Source organism: Oncorhynchus mykiss, chromosome 11, assembly GCF_057628025.1.
Source record: "Oncorhynchus mykiss isolate SJ-2025 chromosome 11, ASM5762802v1, whole genome shotgun sequence".
Lineage (NCBI taxonomy): Eukaryota > Metazoa > Chordata > Actinopteri > Salmoniformes > Salmonidae > Oncorhynchus > Oncorhynchus mykiss.
In genome coordinates, this window is record NC_143032.1 from 16,869,903 (window position 1) to 16,895,611 (window position 25,709).

A 25,709-nucleotide genomic window follows, 5' to 3' on the forward strand; every position below is an offset into this window, starting at 1 on the left:
TGGAGACGGTCGCTTTCCACGGTCATGTGGTGCTGTGCTGAACTTCAGAGTTCTGTCGCTGTCTGCTTCTGTGGTGCTGAATCTCTGATCGCCGCTATTACAGCTTGTTTGTTTAGCATACTTCGGACCTTTTCAATCATGTGACAAATTCGACACATGCTGCTGTTTTGTGTTGTGACATGCCTTGGAGCCTGCTGCTGTGCCTAGGGCTGATTCTTAGTATGACATTGGTTGTGGTTTCACCGTGTGACCAGCAGGTGGCAACATCACTTCATAGTCACAAAAGCCATCTGTGTAGAATACAATATCTTACAAAATCAGATGATGACGAGTAACCTTGCCTGAGACTTGACGACTTGAGCTGAGCTCCCAGAGCTAAGCCAAGTGGTGGGCAGACAACCCGGCTAGTGTGCTCCTTGGCTAGTCCTGGGGATTCATATGAAGATCAAAGATCCACCAGCACGGTATTGTTGCTATAATTCAATGATATTAGATATATGCTATAATTTCCAATATGCGTGCGTGCGTGTGTGTGTGTTTGTGTGTGGAGAGGGTGTGGTGGTTGGGTAATAATACCCCCGCCTCCCACGCTGCGACCCCTATCGGTAATTCCCGGTACTGCGCCTCTCCTATCTGCGTCACGTGACATCAGTAGGAGCTGTGAAACAGCGCGAGTCTCATCATCAGCACCGCATCGCCAGGCAAGCAGCCTCGAGACCCACCGACCAACGGACCCTCAGTGGTCCCTCATCACAAATACTATAATAACGAAGAGGAGGTAGACTCCTCACGAGACCATGTCAGGGCCCCGGTGAACAGACAAACAGATTTATTCTCTTTGTTCGCGTCGACGCACCGCTCGCGGCCGAGGAGGGGCCGCAGAATAGTGCTCTCTCTCTCTCTCTGGCGGAGGAGTGGGGGAAGAGGAGAAGAGAAAGCAACAGAGAGAACCGAGGTATTTTTCTACCGGATAACCTAATGGCAGAGCGCGAGGCGTCGCCGTTACCACTGGAGGTTCGCGCCCGGCTGGCGGAGCTGGAGCTCGAGCTGTCAGAGGGTAAGAACGAACCCCGTGCGCCCCGTTTTTCCGTTAACGTAGAGGAATCTCTACAGTAATGGCTCGTTCCACCCTATACCCCCCTCCCTCTCCCCTGCTCCGCCCCTCCAGATGTTTGTCAGAGCCGCCCTCACAGTCTGCTCTAGCCGGGACGGGGTGAGGGAAGAGTGGGAGCCCACTGCGGGATTCACCCGCCTTTCTTTGTCTCTCTGGTCGTGACACATACACAGACATATGGCCCTGTGCTCGGTTCAGGTCTGAAAACTGTCTATTTGACCTTGAGAAGTACGTTTTGTCCGTGCGTCCACGGACCTGAGTGCGTGTGGTGTGTGTAGGCCTACGTGTGTGTGTCACGCTCAACCGAATGGATGTAATAATAGCGATACCGATGCAACACTGCGTGACAGGAGACGGTTCGGTGGTGTGTGTGTGTGCTCAGGCTCGGTGTTTTGGCCTGCACGCTCAGCAGCTGATGATGATTTCGGTTAATTTTTATGCTGACAATTGAATCTAAAATAAAATAGCCGACACCGAATCTGTTAAATCACAACCAAGCGTATCCCACCAATTGAGTGCGGATATTATTTTGCCGCATATTATATTGTCAGATAAATTACGCATTTGTGTCTGCATTATATAATGTTTACATTTTTAATCAATATACATTGTCTGCTCTATAGATTGCTGTCAACGCTCCTGGTGTATGTTGTGTGAAGCGTCTAGCGGCCTGTGTATATGTGGTTTACATGGACTAGCGTGTTAGGGACACCCTGTTGAACGCCTATAACCTTGATGTGTTGTTGTTAACGTTTTCTATTGCAGCCAGATTTACAGTATCTTATGATTGCTAGAGTGTTGGTTCCCAACCCAGCTGTCCCTCCATATGCTGTTCAATCAGAGCAGAACCAGGACATGGCAGATACCGGTGGACAGTGTTTCCCCTAGGGTTTTTTCAGCAAGGGTGGGGGCATTGCTAGTAGTGTAGCAATGCAATGACATGCTAGCTGTTCCCATTAACTTCCAGTTGTTGAGCCAACTACTTATCATTTTAAATCATGTCTCGTGGGCCACCGCTGCCAAATGACTAAGAGGAAACGCTGAGATAGACAGGTCCTGTATGTGGACATGGATGGATGATGACAGACACCATTGTATTAGGACAGATAGATCATGGTCTTTATCAGGTGCCACTCTGTAAAAACGTTGTTGATGTAGGTGTATCACTAAAAGCTTTATTTAAAAGATGTCTTGTGGGAGCAGCCAAAAGTGAGCGGGCAGTGCCTTTCTCTATAGGGGTATTGTTTTTATCCAGCTCCTTTGGCAAGCTGCTCTCTTGTCAAATCAAATGACATTTTGTTGTCACATGCAGATGTTATTGCGGGCGTAGTGAAATGCTTGTGTTCCTAGCTCCAACAGTGCAGTAGTATCTAACAATTCACAACAATACACACATCTAAAAGTAAAATAATGGAATTAAGAAATATATAAATATTAGATTGAGCAATGTCGGTGTGGCGTTGACTAAAATACAGTAGAATATAATAAAGTTTGACCGGTAGTGTATATACTATATTTACATTCTACTGAAGCTAGTAGAGAGAATGCCAAGAGTGTGCAAAGCTGTCATCAAGGCAAAAGGTGGCTACTTTGAAGAATCTCAAATATAAAATATATTTTGATTTAAAAAAATATTGGTTACTACATGATTCCATATGTGTTATTTCATAGTTTTGATATCTTCACTATTATTCTACAATGTAGAAAATAGTTTAAAAAAATAGAAAAAGCCTTGAATGAGTAGGTGTTGTAAAAACTTGACCGGTAGTGTACATAGATGAGTAAAGCAGTATGTAAACAATGTTTAAACATTATTAAAGTGGCCAGTGATTCCAAGTCTATGTACATAGGGCAGCAGCCTCTAAGGTGCAGGGTTGCGCAACTGGGTGGAAGCCGGCTAGTGATGGCTATTTAACAGTCTGATGGCCTTGCAGTCTCGGTCCCAGCTTTGATGCACATGTACTGACCTCGCTTTCTGGATGATATCAAATCAAATCAAATGTATTTATATAGCCCTTCGTACATCAGCTGATATCTCAAAGTGCTGTACAGAAACCCAGCCTAAAACCCCAAACAGCAAGCAATGCAGGTGTAGAATCACGGTGGCTAGGAAAAACTCCCTAGAAAGGCCAAAACTTAGGAAGAAACCTAGAGAGGAACCAGGCTATGTGGGGTGGCCTCTTCTGGCTGTGCCGGGTGGAGATTATAACAGAACATGGCCAAGATGTTCAAATGTTCATAAATGACCAGCATGGTCAAATAATAATAATCACAGGCAGAACAGTTGAAACTGGAGCAGCAGCACGGCCAGGTGGACTGGGGACAGCAAGAAGTCATCATGTCAGGTAGTCCTGAGGCATGGTCCTAGGGCTCAGGTCCTCCGAGAGAAAGAGAGAATTAGAGAGGGCATACTTAAATTCACACAGGACAGCGGATAGGACAGGAGAAGTACTCCAGATATAACAAACTGACCCTAGCCCCCCGACACATAAACTACTGCAGCATAAATACTGGAGGCTGAGACAGGAGGGGTCAGGAGACACTGTGGCCCCATCCGAGGACACCCCCGGACAGGGCCAAACAGGAAGGATATAACCTCACCCACTTTGCCAAAGCACAGCCCCCACATCACTAGAGGGATATCTTCAACCACCAACTTAGCGGGGTGAACAGGCCAAGGCCCGGGTGGTTGATGTCCTTGATCTTTTTGGCCTTCCTGTGACATTGGGTGTTGTAGGTGTCCTGGAGGGCAGGTAGTTTGCGCCCTGTGATGCGTTGGGCAGACCGCACCACCCTCTGGAGAGCCCTGCGGTTGCAGGCGGTGCAGTTGCCGTACCAGGCGGTGATATAGCCTGACAGGATGCTCTCAATTATGCATCTGTAAAAGTTTGTGAGGGTTTTAGGGGCCAAGCCAAGTTTTTTTCAACCTCATAAGGTTGAAGAGGCACAGTTGTGCCTTCTTCACCACACTATCTGGACCATTTCAGATCGTCAGTGATGTGTACGCCGTGGAACATTTCACCTTCTCCCTGTATGCTGTCATGTCATTGTTGGTAATCAGACCTACTACTGTTGTGCAAACATGATGATTGAGTTGGAGGCGTGCATAGACACACAGTCATGGGTGAACAGGAGGTACAGAAGGGGTCTGAGCACACATCCTTGTGGGGCCCCTTTGTTAAGGATCAGCGAAGTGGAGGTGTTGTTTCTCACCTTCACCACCTGAGGCAGCCCGTCAGGAAGTCCAGGACCCAGTTGCACAGGGCGGGGTTCAGACCCAGGGCCTCGAGCTTAATGATGAGCTTGGAGGATACTATGGTGTTGAATGCTGAGCTATAGTCAATGAACGCGCTGGCGATTGCATCGTCTGTGCATCTATTGGGGCGGTAAGAAAATTGAAGTGGGTCTTCATGATGACAGAGGTGAGTGCTATGGGGCGATAGTCATTTAGTTCAGTTACCTTTGCTTTCTTGGGTACAGGAACAATGGTGGACATCTTGAAACAAGTGGGGACTGTAGACAGTAGACAGACCAGCTGGCTGCGCAGACCATGCTCTGAGGATGCGGCTAGGGATGCCGTCTGGGCCAGCAGCCTTGCGAGGGTTAACACACTTAAATGTCTTAGTCACGTCGGCCATGGAGAAGGAGCCAAAAAGTATTGTGCTACACAGTATATTATTCTCCCACCTTCCTCTCTTTCTTTCTATGGCCCATCGAGTGACCATTCTGTGTGTATGAGCCCTCTGGCCCACCTCTGGACACGTGTGTGTGCGTGTGTGTGTGTGTGTGTGTGTGTGTGAGAGAGAGAGAGATGAAAGGAGATTGTAATGGATACAAAGATAAAAGGAGAAACCAGAGAGTGAAAGAGAGGGAGGGGGGGTACACAGAGTGATTGGCATGGCATCTCTCTCCCACTGTCTATCTGTGTGATTTTAATTTGTTCACAATGACCAATAGGAAAGGAATGCTGCTTAGACTGTAACCAATCACAGCTGGGTGTAGATGTGATTCTGAAGATCAATGTGAGTCACACAAAAACACACTTTCCAAAGGTTCTATGTTGGTTAGCAATTTTCAGCCACTTGAAGGAAAATAGAATTTTCAGTTTTATTACACATTTTCTAAATAGGAAAATGAGACATTGCTTTAGTGGTTGTGACATGGACTATAGATTCCCTCTCAGCTGTATTCATAGGTTGCACCTCCGTCACTCGGTCGTGTCATGCCATTGTTATGAATGTTCTCAAGCCTCCCTCTGCCGGCGATGCCGGTGCCAAAAAGTAATGATAAGCCCAATCATTCTGGACGGAGGCTAACGGCTGTTTCTTCTAAATTACACTATAGTGTCTTGGAAATACGATGACATTGCTAAAGTAGGCAGATATTTTGTAGGAAACAACTTTTCCATCATTATCATGTCATCAAATTTACTTTAAACAGATGGCAATGTTGTCATTAGCTAGCAAAGTTTGTCAAAAATAGCTAGCAATGTTAATGTTAGCTAGCTAAAATTCTTAACTAGCTAGCTAACTTTATACTCCATCTAAAGTCAACCTGGCGACATCAAAATCATGACACACGGTTTTTCTACAAATGATTTGCCTCCTTTTGAAATGTCCAAGCCACAGTAATGCACTTTTGAGAGTCTAAAACATCCAAACGAATGTTCAAAACTATATTAAGACGAAATGTGCAAACCATGAATAGTATGAAACTGAGAGACCGAGAGAAAAATATAATTTGAAGAACAAGAGAATAGGAGAGAGAGAGAGAACGGGCATAGGGTTGTTATGAACTCTGATAATTCAGTGTGGTGTTCTCTCTCTCACACACACACACACACACATGCAGGGATCATTAGCCCAGTTTTCACATCTGGAAATCCAAGATGGCCACCAGGCCTTCTCCAGGAGAACGGTTGCTAGGCAACTCCCTCCCTGCTCCGCTGCGATAAGATTGGAAGATGGTGTCTCCCTGTGGACAGTGTGTGTGTGTGTGTGTGAGTGAGTGCAGAAACAGGAATGCTGTATCTGATCTGCAGAAAAGCCTCAGACACACACACAAACACATGCCTGAATATCATAGCAAGGAACAGATGAGCAGATTGGACCCAGATGTTCTGGCCACTCTCCACGGTCAGATTGTGAAACACATGCTCTCGCTCTTATTCGCTTGTCATTCACTCTAAAAAAATAGAATGTTCTCTCACACACACTAAAGGAGTGGGTTCTGAGGCCTTGTCAAAAAACTGGGTTAACTGATACTCTTACACTCAAAACAACCTCTTTCTCTTTCCCTCTCCCTATCCCCCCCTCTTTCTCTCTCCCTTTCTCTATCCCCCCTCTCTCTCTATGCCAGGTGACATCACACAGAAGGGTTATGAGAAGAAGCGGTCTAAGCTGATCAGGGCCTACTTCCCTCATCCTGGAGGTACATAAAAACACAGTCTCTGTCCTCTAGTAGAACACCAGTCTGCAGCACATCTATTCTAGTCCCACTGGGTTTGACCCTCCTCGTTTAACCCCTCTCTCTCTCTCTCTCTCTCTCTCTCTCTCTCTCTCTCTCCCTCTCCATCTCCCTCTCTCTCTCTCTCTCTCTCTCTCTCTCTCTCTCTCTCTCTCTCTCTCTCCCTCTCCCTCTCCCTCTCCCTCTCCCTCTCCCTCTCCCTCTCCCTCTCCTCTCCCTCTCCCTCTCCCTCTCCCTCTCCCTCTCCCTCTCCATCTCTCTCTCTCTCTCTCTCTCTCTCTCTCTCTCTCTCTCTCTCTCTCTCTCTCTCTCTCTCTCTCTCTCTGTCTCTCTCTCTCTCTCTCTCTCTCTCTCTCTCTCTCTCTCTGGGTCACACACTTTGTATTACTCCAATGCGCTGAATGTAGCAGCATAATGAATATGCTGAAAGCTCCTTCCACACTGAGAATTTTGGGGGATTTTTGTATCTCTCTCCGTCTGTGACTTTGACTGTATCTTTTTGACTCGCTCATTCTTTTTCTATCTGACTTTCCCTGTGTGTGTGTGTGTGTGTGTAGGTATGGAGGGTATGTCTCACCGCCCCCCCTTTGCCCCCCCATCTGCTGCTCGCTTCCACAGACGGCGCTCTTCTGGAACACGTGATGAACGCTACCGTTCAGGTAAACACACACACCTTTACTACAGATGAACCTGACCTTAGACCAGAGTTATTCAAACTGTTGGTCAATAGACACGCCTTTAGTCAGTCCTTTCACTATAAGCATATAATATACAGTGCCTTGCGAAAGTATTCGGCCCCCTTGAACTTTGCGACCTTTTGCCACATTTCAGGCTTCAAACATAAAGATATAAAACTGTATTTTTTTGTGAAGAATCAACAACAAGTGGGACATAATCATGAAGTGGAACGACATTTATTGGATATTTCAAACCTTTTTAACAAATCAAAAACTGAAAAATTGGGCGTGCAAAATGATTCAGCCCCTTTACTTTCAGTGCAGCAAACTCTCTCCAGAAGTTCAGTGAGGATCTCTGAATGATCCAATGTTGACCTAAATGACTAATGATGATAAATACAATCCACCTGTGTGTAATCAAGTCTCCGTATAAATGCACCTGCACTGTGATAGTCTCAGAGGTCCGTCAAAAGCGCAGAGAGCATCATGAAGAACAAGGAACACACCAGGCAGGTCCGAGATACTGTTGTGAAGAAGTTTAAAGCCGGATTTGGATACAAAAAGATTTCCCAAGCTTTAAACATCCCAAGGAGCACTGTGCAAGCGATAATATTGAAATGGAAGGAGTATCAGACCACTGCAAATCTACCAAGACCTGGCCGTCCTTCTAAACTTTCAGCTCATACAAGGAGAAGACTGATCAGAGATGCAGCCAAGAGGCCCATGAACACTCTGGATGAACTGCAGAGATCTACAGCTGAGGTGGGAGACTCTGTCCAAAGGACAACAATCAGTTGTATATTGCACAAATCTGGCCTTTATGGAAGAGTGGCAAGAAGAAAGCCATTTCTTAAAGATATCCATAAAAAGTGTTGTTTAAAGTTTGCCACAAGCCACCTGGGAGACACACCAAACATGTGGAAGAAGGTGCTCTGGTCAGATGAAACCAAAATTGAACTTTTTGGCAACAATGCAAAACGTTATGTTTGGCGTAAAAGCAACACAGCTGAACACACCATCCCCACTGTCAAACATGGTGGTGGCAGCATCATGGTTTGGGCCTGCTTTTCTTCAGCAGGGACAGGGAAGATGGTGAAAATTGATGGGAAGATGGATGGAGCCAAATACAGGACCATTCTGGAAGAAAACCTGATGGAGTCTGCAAAAGACCTGAGACTGGGACGGAGATTTGTCTTCCAACAAGACAATGATCCAAAACATAAAGCAAAATCTACAATGGAATGGTTCAAAAATAAACATATCCAGGTGTTAGAATGGCCAAGTCAAAGTCCAGACCTGAATCCAATCGAGAATCTGTGGAAAGAACTGAAAACTGCTGTTCACAAATGCTCTCCATCCAACCTCACTGAGCTCGAGCTGTTTTGCAAGGAGGAATGGGAAAAAATGTCAGTCTCTCGATGTGCAAAACTGATAGAGACATACCCCAAGCGACTTACAGCTGTAATCGCAGCAAAAGGTGGCGCTACAAAGTATTAACTTAAGGGGGCTGAATAATTTTGCACGCCCAATTTTTCAGTTTTTGATTTGTTAAAAAAGTTTGAAATATCCAATAAATGTCGTTCCACTTCATGATTGTGTCCCACTTGTTGTTGATTCTTCACAAAAAAATACAGTTTTATATCTTTATGTTTGAAGCCTGAAATGTGGCAAAAGGTTGCAAAGTTCAGGGGGCCGAATACTTTCGCAAGGCACTGTAGAGCTAGATTTTGATTAAATTGACTAACATAATTCCTGCCCATCTCTCTCCAACACCATATCACCCCCTAGACGTCCACAGTGAGGCGGTGCAGGCAGTGTTAGCCAGACATGTGGAGAGCAACGTGGCAGTGCCTATGCCCTCCAAACGACGATCACTGGTGGTACAGACATCCATGGATGCGTACACACCCCCAGGTGAGACACACACACTCATACACTTATCAGGTTATGTTCAGTGATTGACTTTATTTTAGTCCAAGTCAAGCACTGGTTATGATTATGTTAATGTTATGCTGTAGTAAAGTTGGATGAAAGTTACTGACCGTCGCTAGGCCGGTCTCCACTGTGTCATAGGGTTGGGGTTAGGTTGTGTTTTAGTTAGCTATGGGTTTTAGTTATATTGTACAAAAGTTGGATGAAGGTTACTGACCCTCACTAGGCCTGTCCCCACTGTGCTCAGACTCGTCGTCGGGCTCAGAGGAAGAGGCGGGGCCAGGCAATGACATGCCGGGAATGGAACACTGGATGACTCGCCCTGCCCACTTAGGTCCAGCCCACCTAGGCTCCACCTCCTCGTCGTCCTCGTCCACTCAGAGCGGAGGAAGTGGCAACGCAGGACGACTGGCCGACTCGCTCGCACACACACACCTCTCACACCCACACCTGGCACACGCCCACCTCACACACACACACCTGACCCAGTCACACCACGTGTCAGCTCACCACTCACAAACACACCACGGTGAGTACAACTTCACTGTGTGTATGTGTGTGTACAGGATGTGTGTGTTTATGTGTAATCTTTATGTGTGTGTCTGCAGGTATAGGGCACCTGTCTCTGAAGCGTAAGGCAGCTCTGGGCATGGCGGAGAACGGAGGCTCTCTCAGAAGATCCTGTGAGTTCGGCTCTGATATGCTGTGGCCTCCACCACTGGAGTCTGACGGTCAGTACGCACACACACACACACACACACACACACACACACACACACACACACACACACACACACACACACATACCTCATTTATACATGTTCCCCACCACTGCTTTAACTCTCCCTCTCTCTTTCTGTCTCTCTCTTTCTGTCTCTCTCTTTGTCTCTGTTTCTCTCTCCTCTCTCCATCTCTTTCTGTCTCTTTCTGTCTCTCTCTTTGTCTCTGTTTCTCTCTCCTCTCTCCATCTCTTTCTGTCTCTCTCTGTCTCCTCTTTTTCTGCCTCTCTCGCTTCTCCTTTTTGTCTCTCTCTTTCTGTCTCTCTCTCTCCATCTTTCTCTCTCTGTGTGTGTAGAGAATCACTCTGCTCCTCCTGATGTGACTGGCTATTCGTCTGACTCCTCCCACTCCCGCCCCCACTCAGAGCGCCACATAGGAACCATCGCCCGAAACACTCAGAAATACGGCAACGCTGAACGCATGGAGACTGGAGACGGTGTCCCGGTCAGCAGTCGTGTGTCTGCTAAGATCCAGCAGCTAGTGAACACTCTGAAAATGCCTCGTAGACCTCCGCTAAGAGAGTTCTTTGTTGATGACTTTGAAGAACTTCTAGAAGGTAGGAGCTATCAACCAATAAATCTATAAATAAATCAACTAAGCTTTAAATCTAGCTGTCTAGCTATTTTTTTTGTCTCTATATTTAGTGAAAGTTTCTACAGTAATCTGTAGTGTGTTTAATGGTCCTATTTGCATGTTTCACAATAAAAGTCACTTTCACTCTTTGTAGTCCAGCAGCCAGATCCTAAGCAGCCGCGCCCGGAGGGGGCAGAAATGTTGGCAGTAAGTGGAGAAGCCCTGGGGGTGGTGACTAACTGGCCACCCTCCCTGGAGGCAGCTCTCCAACGCTGGGGCACCATCAGCCCTAAAGCGCCCTGTCTCACCAGCCTGGATACCACTGGCAAACCTCTATATGTACTCACATACGGTAACCACACACACACCCACACATACACACGTACGCACACACACACACACACACTTACTCAGCCTTGTGTTGTGTCCACAGGGAAGCTGTGGTCTCGGAGTATCAAGCTGGCCTATAACATCCTCCACAAACTGGGCAGCAAGCAGGAGCCCATGTTGCGACCGGGGGACAGGGTGAGTACATGTAGAAAATCCATCCCTTGAATGAAATAACTAGTAAAAAATATTTTTTTTTTTGTTATGCTATTTTCAGAAGAATTGTCTGTATTCATTGTCTGTATTCGTCCGATCCACTAGGTTGCGCTGGTGTTTCCTAACAATGACCCGGTGGCCTTCATGGTGGCCTTCTACGGCTGCCTGCTGGCTGAGGTGGTCCCTGTACCCATAGAGGTGCCCCTCACACGCAAGGTACAGTACATCAGGGGTCAGAGCACTGAGCCCTGGGGAACAACTTATTTGATTTAATTAATGTATCTTTTGTTGTATAAGCAATAAGCACATTCAATCAAATATATGTATAGAATTGTATTGTCTTGGACTTAAGTGTCTATCTTGTCCAATAGGATGCTGGCAGCCAGCAGATTGGGTTCCTATTGGGAAGCTGTGGGGTTACCGTGGCGCTGACCAGTGATGCCTGCCATAAAGGCTTGCCCAAGAGCGCTACAGGAGAGATACCACAGTTCAGAGGTAAGTGTATGTGTGTGCATGTGTTTATATATATACTATATTCAAAGAAAAGGTTATAGTAATCAAGTCCCTTGACAGTGTATGAAAAATGATTGCCACTCTGTCTCTCTAGGGTGGCCTAAGCTGCTGTGGTTCGTGACTGAGTCGAAGCATCTCTCCAAACCTCCTAGAGATTGGTTCCCTCACATCAAAGATGCAAACAGCGACACAGCCTATATAGAGGTAATGCACATGTATTACATGTCTGTTACAAGAAGAACTTCTAATGCAACTCAATACACATTTCTTTAGAAAATGCTACGTTTAAAAAAAATGTATTTATTTGTTACTCTACACATAGACATTTTCACTTGCTTTCTCTCTCTGTCTCTGTCTCTCTCTGTCTCTGTCTCTGTCTCTGTCTCTCTCTGTCTCTCTCTCTGTCTCTCTCTCTGTCTCTCTCTGTCTCTCTCTGTCTCTGTCTCTCTCTGTCTCTCTCTCTCAGTATAAAACGTGTAAGGATGGGAGTGTCCTGGGCGTGACCGTGATGAGGATCGCTCTGCTGACTCACTGCCAATCCCTCACACAGTCGTGTGGCTACACAGAAGGTAAGACACTCACTTTAAGTCAAACAGACAGTCTCTCTCTCTCTCTCTCTCTCTCTCTCTCTCTCTCTCTCTCTTACACACTCACTCACTCATTCACTCACTCACACACACACACACACCCACACATGTGTGCTCCCACAGATACACCCTCTGCCAGGTAATCACTCACTCCTCTCTTCTACCCCCTCTACCTCTCCTCTCTCTGCAGCGGAGACCATAGTGAATGTTCTAGACTTTAAGAAGGATGTGGGACTGTGGCACGGCATCCTCACGGTAAGACCAGCTACTAGAGGTCAGGTGCAGTGAAAGTATGATAAGGGGTTAAGGGTTAGAGGTTGAAGGTTATGTGTGTCTCCCATCTCCAGAGTGTGATGAACATGATGCATGTGATCAGCGTTCCCTACTCTCTGATGAAGGTCAACCCGTTGTCCTGGATACAGAAGGTCTACCACTTCAAAGGTCAGACACACCAACCTGTCAATCAATCACTCTATAATCAATTAATCTGTCAATCTATAAGATATTCTCATCAAGTCATATGTCAATCATTCAGTCAGTATTTGATGCCAACTTTGTTAGAACTGATGTCAACACTGTGTGTGTCCCTCTCCAGCCAAGGTAGCGTGTGTAAAGTCCAGGGACATGCACTGGGCTCTGGTGGCCCACAGAGAGCAGAAGGACATCAGCCTGAGTTCCCTCCGGATGCTCCTGGTCGCCGACGGATCTAACCCCTGTAACTATCACTCTACTTCCCACCTCAATCTATCTTGCCCTCCCCTCCTCTCTGCTCCTGTCCTCCTTTCATCCCTCTTTCCTCTCCTCCTCCAGGGTCTATTTCATCCTGTGATGCGTTCCTCAACGTGTTCCAGAGTAAAGGCTTGAGGTCAGAGGTCATCTGTCCCTGTGCCAGCTCTCCTGAAGCCCTGACCGTTGCCATCAGGAGGTGCACACACATAATAATCAGCAGCATTCTCACTTGGTCTATCCTAGAGTAACAGACTAAACATTTAGATTTTGTTGGTTTGGAAAAGTATTCTCACTAGGTGAAGTGGCTGAGGTGGCACTAGCTTAGATGTGTTATAGTGTGATATAGCTCTTCCTTTCTCTCCTTGTCTCTGTTTCTCTCTGATCCAGGCCAGTGGAGGACAGTAGCCAGCCACCAGGCCGAGGGGTTCTCTCCATGCAGGGTCTGAGTTACAGTGTGGTCCGCGTCGACACCGAGGAACGCTTGTCAGTCCTCACTGTGCAGGATGTGGGCACTGTTATGCCTGGAGGTAGGGGTCTGTGTTTGTGTGTGTGCGCATGCACCTTTGTGTGCGTGTACATGTACATACCTGTGTGTGTGTGTTAAGCCTGCTCTCTTCTTCAGCTCCAGTTTTGTGAGGGGTGAATGTGAGGTTTAATGTGTGTGTTCTGTCCCCAGCCGTAGTGTGTGTGGTGAAGCCAGAGGGTGTGCCTCTCCTGTGTAAGACAGATGAGATCGGGGAGCTGTGTGTGTGTTCTGTCGCCACGGGAACCTCTTACTATGGATTGACAGGCATGACCAAGAACACCTTTGAGGTAAGGAGACGTGTGTGTGTGTGTGTGTGTGTGCGTGCGTGCGTGCGTGCAAAATACATATAGTATGTGTGTATAATGTATGAGTACATGTACAATATGTGTATAACGTGTGGGTGTTTGTTTATAATATGTGTGTATAATGTTTGTGTATGATACGTGTGTGTGTAGGTGTTCCCTGTAGCCTCAGGTGGAGGCCTGGTCAGTGAGTATGCGTTTGTGCGTACGGGGCTGCTGGGCTTTGTGGGTCCAGGCGGTCTGGTGTTTATCTCCGGAAAGATGGACGGCCTCATCATGGTCAGCGGGCGCAGACATAACGCTGATGACATCGTAGCCACCGCACTGGCCGTGGAGCCAATGAAATTTGTCTACAGGGGGAGGTATGCAACCGGGCCACATGCACTGGTCAGAAGTAGTGCCCTACATAGGGAATAGTATTCTCCTCTGTACTCTGCATGTAAACGGTAGCAGTACATATACAGTACCTTAATAACCATCTAACTCTAACCTTCTGTCTGTACGTGGCTCCAGGATAGCAGTGTTCAGTGTGACCGTGCTGCGTGATGAGCGTATCGTGGTGGTAGCAGAGCAGAGACCAGACTCTACTGAGGAGGACAGCTTCCAGTGGATGAGCCGCGTGCTGCAGGTAACAACATCACCCTACAGTACGACTATAATACAGGTAACAACATCACCCTACAGTACGACCATAATACAGGTAACAACATCACCCTACAGTACGACTATAATACAGGTAACACCACCACAACATCACCCTACAGTACGACCATAATACAGGTAACACCACCACAACATCACCCTACAGTACGACCATAATACAGGTAACACCACCACAACATCACCCTACAGTACGACCATAATACAGGTAACACCACCACAACATCACCCTACAGTACGACCATAATGCAGGTAACACCATCACCCTACAGTACGACCATAATACAGGTAACACCACCACAACATCACCCTACAGTACGACCATAATACAGGTAACACCACCACAACATCACCCTACAGTACGACCATAATACAGGTAACACCACCACAACATCACCCTACAGTACGACCATAATGCAGGTAACACCATCACCCTACAGTACGACCATAATACAGGTAACACCACCACAACATCACCCTACAGTACGACCATAATGCAGGTAACACCATCACCCTACAGTACGACCATAATACAGGTAACACCACCACAACATCACCCTACAGTACGACCATAATACAGGTAACACCACTGCAACACGACCACAGTACGACCATAATGCAGGTAACACCATCACCCTACAGTACGACCATAATACAGGTAACACCACCACAACATCACCCTACAGTACGACCATAATACAGGTAACACCACTGCAACACGACCACAGTACGACCATAATACAGGTAACACCATCACCCTACAGTACGACCATAATACAGGTAACAACATCACCCTACAGTACGACCATAATACAGGTAACAACATCACCCTACAGTACGACCATAATACAGGTAACACCATCACCCTACAGTACGACCATAATACAGGTAACAACATCACCCTACAGTACGACCATAATACAGGTAACACCATCACCCTACAGTACGACCATAATACAGGTAACAACATCACCCTACAGTACGACCATAATACAGGTAACACCACCACAACATCATCCTACCGTACGACCATAATACAGGTAACACCACCACAACATCACCCTACAGTACGACCATAATACAGGTAACACCACCACAACATCATCCTACCGTACGACCATAATACAGGTAACACCACCACAACATCACCCTACAGTACGACCATAATACAGGTAACACCACCACAACATCATCCTACCGTACGACCATAATACAGGTAACACCACCACAACATCACCCTACAGTACGACCATAATACAGGTAACACCACCACAACATCACCCTACAGTACGACCATAATACAGGTAACAACATCACCCTACAGTACGACCATAATACAGGTAACACCACCACAACATCACCCTACAGTACGACCATAATACAGGTAACAACATCACCCTACAGTACGACCATAATACAGGTAACACCACTGCAACACGACCACAGTACGACCATAATGCAGGTAACACCACTGCAACACGACCACAGTACGACCATAATACAGGTAACACCACTGCAACACGACCACAGTACGACCATAATACAGGTAAACCACTGCAACACGACCACAGTACGACCATAATGCAGGTAACACCACTGCAACACGACCACAGTACGACCATAATGCAGGTAACACTACCTCAACACTACCTCAACATGACCATAATGCAGGTAACACCACTGCAACACGACCACAGTACGACCATAATGTAGGTAACACTACCTCAACACGACCACAGTACGACCATAATGTAGGTAACACTACCCCAACACGACCACAGTACGACCATAATGCAGGTAACACTACCTCAACACGACCATAATGCAGGTAACACCACTGCAACACGACCACAGTACGACCATAATCTAGGCAACACTACCTCAACACGACCATAATGCAGGTAACACCACTGCAACACGACCACAGTACGACCATAATGCAGGTAACACTACCTCAACACTACCTCAACACGACCATAATGCAGGTAACACCACTGCAACACGACCACAGTACGACCATAATGTAGGTAACACTACCTCAACACGACCACAGTACGACCATAATGTAGGTAACACTACCCCAACACGACCACAGTACGACCATAATGCAGGTAACACTACCTCAACACGACCATAATGCAGGTAACACCACTGCAACACGACCACAGTACGACCATAATGTAGGCAACACTACCTCAACACGACCATAATGCAGGTAACACCACTGCAACACGACCACAGTACGACCATAATGTAGGTAACACTACCTCAACACGACCATAATGCAGGTAACACCACTGCAACACGACCACAGTACGACCATAATGTAGGTAACACTACCTCAACACGACCACAGTACGACCATAATGTAGGTAACACCACTGCAACACGACCACAGTACGACCATAATGTAGGCAACACTACCTCAACACGACCATAATGCAGGTAACACCACTGCAACACGACCACAGTACGACCATAATGTAGGTAACACTACCTCAACACGACCATAATGCAGGTAACACCACTGCAACACGACCACAGTACGACCATAATGTAGGTAACACTACCTCAACACGACCACAGTACGACCATAATGCAGGTAACACTACCTCAACACGACCATAATGCAGGTAACACTACCTCAACACGACCACAGTACGACCATAATGTAGGTAACACTACCTCAACACGACCACAGTACGACCATAATGCAGGTAACACTACCTCAACACGACCATAATGCAGGTAACACTACCTCAACACGACCACAGTACGACCATAATGTAGGTAACACTACCTCAAAACGACCACAGTACGACCATAATGTAGATAACACTACCCCAACACGACCACAGTACGACCATAATGTAGGTAACACCACTGCAACACGACCACAGTACGACCATAATGTAGGTAACACTACCTCAACACGACCACAGTACGACCATAATGTAGGTAACACTACCCCAACACGACCACAGTACGACCATAATGCAGGTAACACTACCTCAACACGACCATAATGCAGGTAACACCACTGCAACACGACCACAGTATGACCATAATGTAGGTAACATCTCCTCAACACAACCACAGTACGACCATAATGTAGGTAACACTACCTCAACACGACCATAATGCAGGTAACACTACCTCAACACAACCATAATGTAGGTAACACTACCTCAACACAACCATAATGCAGGTAACACTACCTCAACACGAACATAATGCAGGTAACACTACCTCAACACGACCACAGTATGACCATGATGTAGGTAACATCTCCTCAACACAACCACAGTACGACCATAATGTAGGTAACACTACCTCAACACGACCATAATGCAGGTAACACTACCTCAACACAACCATAATGTAGGTAACACTACCTCAACACGACAATAATTTAGGTGACACTACCTCAACACGACCATAATGTAGGTAACACTAGCTAAACACAACCATAATGTCGGTAACACCACCTCAACATGACCATAATGCAGGTAACACTACCTCAACACGACCATAATGTAGGTAACACTACCTCAACACGACCACAATGTAGGTAACACTACCTCAACATGACCATAATGAAGGTAACACTACCTCAACACGACCATAATGTAGGTAACACCACCTCATCACGACCACAGTACAACCATAATGTTGGTAACACCACCTCAACACAACCATAATGCAGGTAAACACCACCTCAACACGACCATAATGCAGGTAACACTACTTTAACATGACCATAATGTAGGTAGCACCACCTCAACACGACTACAGTTCGTCCATAATGCAGGAAACACCACCTCAACACGACTACAGTACGATCAAAATGTACGTAACACCACCTCATCATGACCACAATACGACCATAATGAAGGTAACACTACCTCAACACGACCATAATGCAGGTAACACCACCTCAACACGACCATAATGCAGGTAACACTAACTCAACACGACCATAATGCGGGTTAACACTACCTCAACACAACCATAATATAGGTAACACCACCTCAACACGACCATAATGTAGGTAACTAACTCAACACGACCATAATGTAGGTAACTAACTCAACACGACCATAATGAAGGTAACACTAACTCAACACGACCAAAATGAAGGTAACACTTCCTCAACACGACCATAATGCAGGTAACACTACCTCAACACGACCATAATATAATTAACACTACCTCAACACGACCATAATGTAGGTAACACTACCTCAACACGACTACATAATGACCATACTGCAGGTAACACCACCTCATCATTACCACAGTACGACCATAATGTTGGTAACACCACCTCAACACGACCATAGTGCGAACATAATGTAGGTGACACTACCTTAACACGACCATATGTAGGTAACACTGCCTCAACACGAGCATAACATAGGTTACACTACCTCAACACGACCATGATGCAGGTAACACTACCTCAACACGACCATAATGTAGGTAACACTACCTCAATACGACCATAATGTAGGTAATGTAGGTAACACTACCTCAACACGACCATAATATAGGTTACACTACCTCAACACGACCATAATGCAGGTAACACCACCTCAACAAGACCATAATGTAGGTAACACCACCTCAACACAACCGTAATGTAGGTAACACATCCTAAACACGACCATAATATAGGTTACACTACCTCAACACAACCATAATGTAGGTAACACTACCTAAACACGACCATAATGCAGGTAACACTACCTCAACACGACTACATTACGACCATGATGCAGGTAACACTACCTCAACACGACCATAATGTAATTAACACTACCTCAACACGACCATAATCTAGGCAACACCACCTCAACACGACTACATAATGACCATACTGCAGGTAACACCACCTCATCATTACCACAGTACGACCATAATGTTGGTAACACCACCTCAACACGACCATAGTGCGACCATAATGTAGGTGACACTACCTTAACACGACCATATGTAAGTAACACTGCCTCAACACGACCATAACATAGGTTACACTACCTCAACACGACCATGATGCAGGTAACACTACCTCAACACGACCATAATGTAGGTAACACTACCTCAATACGACCATAATGTAGGTAATGTAGGTTACACTACCACAACACGACCATAATGTAGGTGACACTACCTAAACACAACCGTAATGTAGGTAACACATCCTAAACATGACCATAATATAGGTTACACTACCTCAACACAACCATAATGTAGGGAACACAACCTAAACACGACCATAATGCAGGTAACACTACCTCAACACGACTACATTACGACCATAATGCAGGTAACACTACCTCAACACGACCATTATGTAATTAACACTACCTCAACACGACCATAATCTAGGTAACTACCTCAACACAACCATAATGTCGGTAACACCACCTCAACACGACCATAGTGCAGGTAACACTACCTCAACACGACCATAATCTAGGTAACACTACCTCAACACAACCATAATGTCGGTAACACCACCTCAACACGACCATAATGTAGGTAACACTACCTCAACACGACCACAATGTAGGTAACACTACCTCAACATGACCATAATGAAGGTAACACTACCTCAACACAACCATAATGCAGGTAACAGCACCTCAACACGACCATAATGTAGGTAACACTACCTCAACACGACCACAATGTAGGTAACACTACCTCAACATGACCATAATGAAGGTAACACTACCTCAACACGACCATAATATAGGTAACACCACCTCAACACGACCATAATGTAGGTAACTAACTCAACACGACCATAATGAAGGTAACACTTCCTCAACACGACCGTAATTTAGGTAACACTACCTCAACACGACCATAATTTAGGTAACACTACCTCAACACAACCATAATGTAGTTAACACTACCTCAACACAACCATAATGTAGGTAACACTACCTAAACACAACCATAATGTTGGTAACACCACCTCAACACAACCATAATATAGGTAACACCACCTCAACACGACCATAATGTAGGTAACTAACTCAACACGACCATAATGAAGGTAACACTAACTCAACACGACCAAAATGAAGGTAACACTTCCTCAACACGACCATAATGCAGGTAACACTACCTCAACACGACCATAATATAATTAACACTACCTCAACACGACCATAATGTAGGTAACACTACCTCAACACGACTACATAATGACCAGACTGCAGGTAACACCACCTCATCATTACCACAGTACGACCATAATGTTGGTAACACCACCTCAACACGACCATAGTGCGAACATAATGTAGGTGACACTACCTTAACACGACCATATGTAGGTAACACTGCCTCAACACGAGCATAACATAGGTTACACTACCTCAACACGACCATGATGCAGGTAACACTACCTCAACACGACCATAATGTAGGTAACACTACCTCAATACGACCATAATGTAGGTAATGTAGGTAACACTACCTCAACACGACCATAATATAGGTTACACTACCTCAACACGACCATAATGCAGGTAACACCACCTCAACAAGACCATAATGTAGGTAACACCACCTCAACACAACCGTAATGTAGGTAACACATCCTAAACACGACCATAATATAGGTTACACTACCTCAACACAACCATAATGTAGGTAACACTACCTAAACACGACCATAATGCAGGTAACACTACCTCAACACGACTACATTACGACCATGATGCAGGTAACACTACCTCAACACGACCATAATGTAATTAACACTACCTCAACACGACCATAATCTAGGCAACACCACCTCAACACGACTACATAATGACCATACTGCAGGTAACACCACCTCATCATTACCACAGTACGACCATAATGTTGGTAACACCACCTCAACACGACCATAGTGCGACCATAATGTAGGTGACACTACCTTAACACGACCATATGTAAGTAACACTGCCTCAACACGACCATAACATAGGTTACACTACCTCAACACGACCATGATGCAGGTAACACTACCTCAACACGACCATAATGTAGGTAACACTACCTCAATACGACCATAATGTAGGTAATGTAGGTTACACTACCACAACACGACCATAATGTAGGTGACACTACCTAAACACAACCGTAATGTAGGTAACACATCCTAAACATGACCATAATATAGGTTACACTACCTCAACACAACCATAATGTAGGGAACACAACCTAAACACGACCATAATGCAGGTAACACTACCTCAACACGACTACATTACGACCATAATGCAGGTAACACTACCTCAACACGACCATTATGTAATTAACACTACCTCAACACGACCATAATCTAGGTAACTACCTCAACACAACCATAATGTCGGTAACACCACCTCAACACGACCATAGTGCAGGTAACACTACCTCAACACGACCATAATCTAGGTAACACTACCTCAACACAACCATAATGTCGGTAACACCACCTCAACACGACCATAATGTAGGTAACACTACCTCAACACGACCACAATGTAGGTAACACTACCTCAACATGACCATAATGAAGGTAACACTACCTCAACACAACCATAATGCAGGTAACAGCACCTCAACACGACCATAATGTAGGTAACACTACCTCAACACGACCACAATGTAGGTAACACTACCTCAACATGACCATAATGAAGGTAACACTACCTCAACACGACCATAATATAGGTAACACCACCTCAACACGACCATAATGTAGGTAACTAACTCAACACGACCATAATGAAGGTAACACTTCCTCAACACGACCGTAATTTAGGTAACACTACCTCAACACGACCATAATTTAGGTAACACTACCTCAACACAACCATAATGTAGTTAACACTACCTCAACACAACCATAATGTAGGTAACACTACCTAAACACAACCATAATGTTGGTAACACCACCTCAACATGACCATAATGCAGGTAACACTACCTCAACACAACCATAATGCAGGTAACACCACCTCAACACGACCATAATGCAGGTAACACTAACTCAACACGACCTTAATGCAGGTAACACTACCTCAACACGACCATAATATAGGTAACACCACCTCAACACGACCATAATGTAGGTAACTAACTCAACACGACCATAATGTAGGTAACACTACCTCAACACAACCATAATATAATTAACACTACCTCAACACGACTACATAACGACCATAATGCAGGTAACACCACCTCAACATGACCATAGTGCGACCATAATGTAGGTGACACTACCTTCACACGACCATATGTAGGTAACACTGCCTCAACACGACCATAATAACTAACTCAACACGACCATAATGAAGGTAACACTTCCTCAACACGACCGTAATTTAGGTAACACTACCTCAACACGACCATAATTTAGGTAACACTACCTCAACACAACCATAATGTAGTTAACACTACCTCAACACAACCATAATGTAGGTAACACTACCTAAACACAACCATAATGTTGGTAACACCACCTCAACATGACCATAATGCAGGTAACACTACCTCAACACAACCATAATGCAGGTAACACCACCTCAACACGACCATAATGCAGGTAACACTAACTCAACACGACCTTAATGCAGGTAACACTACCTCAACACGACCATAATATAGGTAACACCACCTCAACACGACCATAATGTAGGTAACTAACTCAACACGACCATAATGTAGGTAACACTACCTCAACACAACCATAATATAATTAACACTACCTCAACACGACTACATAACGACCATAATGCAGGTAACACCACCTCAACATGACCATAGTGCGACCATAATGTAGGTGACACTACCTTCACACGACCATATGTAGGTAACACTGCCTCAACACGACCATAACATAGGTAACACTACCTCAACACGACCATAATGTAGGTAACACTACCTCAATACAACCATAATGTAGGTAATGTAGGTAACACTACCTCAACACGACCATAATGTAATTAACACTACCTCAACACGACCATAATGTAGGTAACACTACCTCAACACAACCATAATGCAGGTAACACTACCTCAACACAACCATAATGCAGGTAACACTACCTCAACACAACCATAATGCAGGTAACACCACCTCATCACGACCACAGTACAACCATAATGCAGGTAACACTACCTCAACACAACCATAATGCAGGTAACACCACCTCAACACGACTACATAACGACCTTAATGCAGGTAACACTACCTCAACACGACCATAATATAGGTAACACCACCTCAACACGACCATAATGTAGGTAACTAACTCAACACGACCATAATGTAGGTAACACTACCTCAACACAACCATAATATAATTAACACTACCTCAACACGACTACATAACGACCATAATGCAGGTAACACCACCTCAACATGACCATAGTGCGACCATAATGTAGGTGACACTACCTTCACACGACCATATGTAGGTAACACTGCCTCAACACGACCATAACATAGGTAACACTACCTCAACACGACCATAATGTAGGTAACACTACCTCAATACAACCATAATGTAGGTAATGTAGGTAACACTACCTCAACACGACCATAATGTAATTAACACTACCTCAACACGACCATAATGTAGGTAACACTACCTCAACACAACCATAATGCAGGTAACACTACCTCAACACAACCATAATGCAGGTAACACCACCTCATCACGACCACAGTACAACCATAATGCAGGTAACACTACCTCAACACAACCATAATGCAGGTAACACCACCTCAACACGACTACATAACGACCATAATGCAGGTAACACCACCTCATCACGACCACAGTACGACCATAATGTTGGTAACACGACCTCAACACGACCACAGTGCGACCATAATGTAGGTAACACTGCCTCAACACGACCATAATATAGGTTACACTACCTCAACACGACCACAGTACGACCATAATGTTGGTAACACGACCTCAACACGACCACAGTGTGACCATAATGCAGGTAACACTACCTCAACACGACCATGATGCAGGTAAACACTACCTCAACACGACCATAATGCAGGTAACACTACTTTAACATGACCATAATGTAGGTAACACCACCTCAAAACGACTACAGTTCGTCCATAATGCAGGAAACACCACCTCAACACGACTACAGTACGACCATAATGTAGGTAACACTACCTCAACACGACCATAATGTAGGTAACACTACCTCAACACGACCATAATGTAGGTAACACTACCTCAACAAGACCACAGTATGACCATAATGTAGGTAACACTACCTCAACACGACAATAATGTAGGTGACACTCCCTCAACACGACCATAATGTAATTAACACTACCTCAACACGACCATAATGTAATTAACACTACCTCAACACGACCGTAATGTAGGTAACACTACCTCAACACGACTATAATGTAGGTAACACTACCTCAACACGACCATAATGCACTACCTCAACACAACCATAATGTAGGTTACACTACCCCAACATGACCATAATGTAGGTAACACTACCCCAACATGACCACAATGTAGGTAACACTACCTCAACACGACCATAATGTAGGTAACACCACCTCAACACGACCACAGTACGACCATGATGTAGGTAACACTTCCTCAACACGACCATAATGTAGGTAACACTACCTCAACACGACCATAATGTAGGTAACACTACCTCAACACGACTACAGTACGACCATAATGTAGGTAACAATACCTGAACACGACTACAGTACGACCATAATGTGGGTAACACCACCTCAACACCACGTCAACGCCACCACAATTTAGGTAACACTACCCCATAATGACCATAATGTAGGTAACACTACCTCAACACGACCATATTGTAGGTAACGCTACCTCAACACGACCAACTTTGTAGGTAACACTACCTCAACACGACCATATTGTAGGTAACACTACCCTTAACACGACCATAACGTAGGTAACACCACCTCAACACGACCACAGTACGACTATAATGTGGGTAACACTACCTCAACACAACCATAATGTAGGTAACACTACCTCAACACGACCATAATGTACGTAACACTACCTCATCACGACCATAATGTAGGTAACACTACCTCAACACGACCACAGTACGACCATAATGTAGGTAACACTACCTCAACACAACCATAATGTGGGTAACACCACCTCAACACGACCACAGTACGACCATAATGTAGGTAAAACTACCTCAACACGACCACAGTACGACCATAATGCAGGTAAAACTGCACGACCACAGTACGACCATAAT

The 25,709-nt window shown here is 45.2% G+C and overlaps 1 protein-coding gene across 8 annotated transcripts in view; it reads left to right on the forward strand.

Moving 5' to 3' along the window:
- Positions 1-311: 311 nt before the first annotated feature.
- Positions 312-25,709, forward strand: part of LOC110536564 (disco-interacting protein 2 homolog C) — a 35,956-nt gene continuing 10,558 nt past the window's right edge. The window contains exons 1-21 of one of the 8 annotated variants that reach the window (XM_090189571.1): positions 312-464; positions 6,473-6,544; positions 7,138-7,239; positions 9,046-9,171; positions 9,437-9,718; positions 9,798-9,920; positions 10,265-10,525; positions 10,697-10,894; positions 10,976-11,067; positions 11,191-11,301; positions 11,457-11,580; positions 11,693-11,802; positions 12,065-12,167; positions 12,376-12,440; positions 12,533-12,626; positions 12,781-12,900; positions 12,996-13,110; positions 13,302-13,441; positions 13,591-13,727; positions 13,896-14,104; positions 14,256-14,370. In XM_090189571.1, the coding sequence (XP_090045697.1) occupies positions 7,140-7,239; positions 9,046-9,171; positions 9,437-9,718; positions 9,798-9,920; positions 10,265-10,525; positions 10,697-10,894; positions 10,976-11,067; positions 11,191-11,301; positions 11,457-11,580; positions 11,693-11,802; positions 12,065-12,167; positions 12,376-12,440; positions 12,533-12,626; positions 12,781-12,900; positions 12,996-13,110; positions 13,302-13,441; positions 13,591-13,727; positions 13,896-14,104; positions 14,256-14,370 (2,625 nt within the window). In that variant the 5' untranslated portion in view covers positions 312-464; positions 6,473-6,544; positions 7,138-7,139. Of the gene's footprint in view, positions 1,058-6,472; positions 6,545-7,137; positions 7,240-9,045; positions 9,172-9,415; positions 9,719-9,797; positions 9,921-10,264; positions 10,526-10,696; positions 10,895-10,975; positions 11,068-11,190; positions 11,302-11,456; positions 11,581-11,692; positions 11,803-12,064; positions 12,168-12,375; positions 12,441-12,532; positions 12,627-12,780; positions 12,901-12,995; positions 13,111-13,301; positions 13,442-13,590; positions 13,728-13,895; positions 14,105-14,255; positions 14,371-25,709 lie in introns of all 8 variants that reach the window. The other 7 variants (XM_036935057.2, XM_090189572.1, XM_090189573.1 and 4 more) reach the window with 7 other exon arrangements.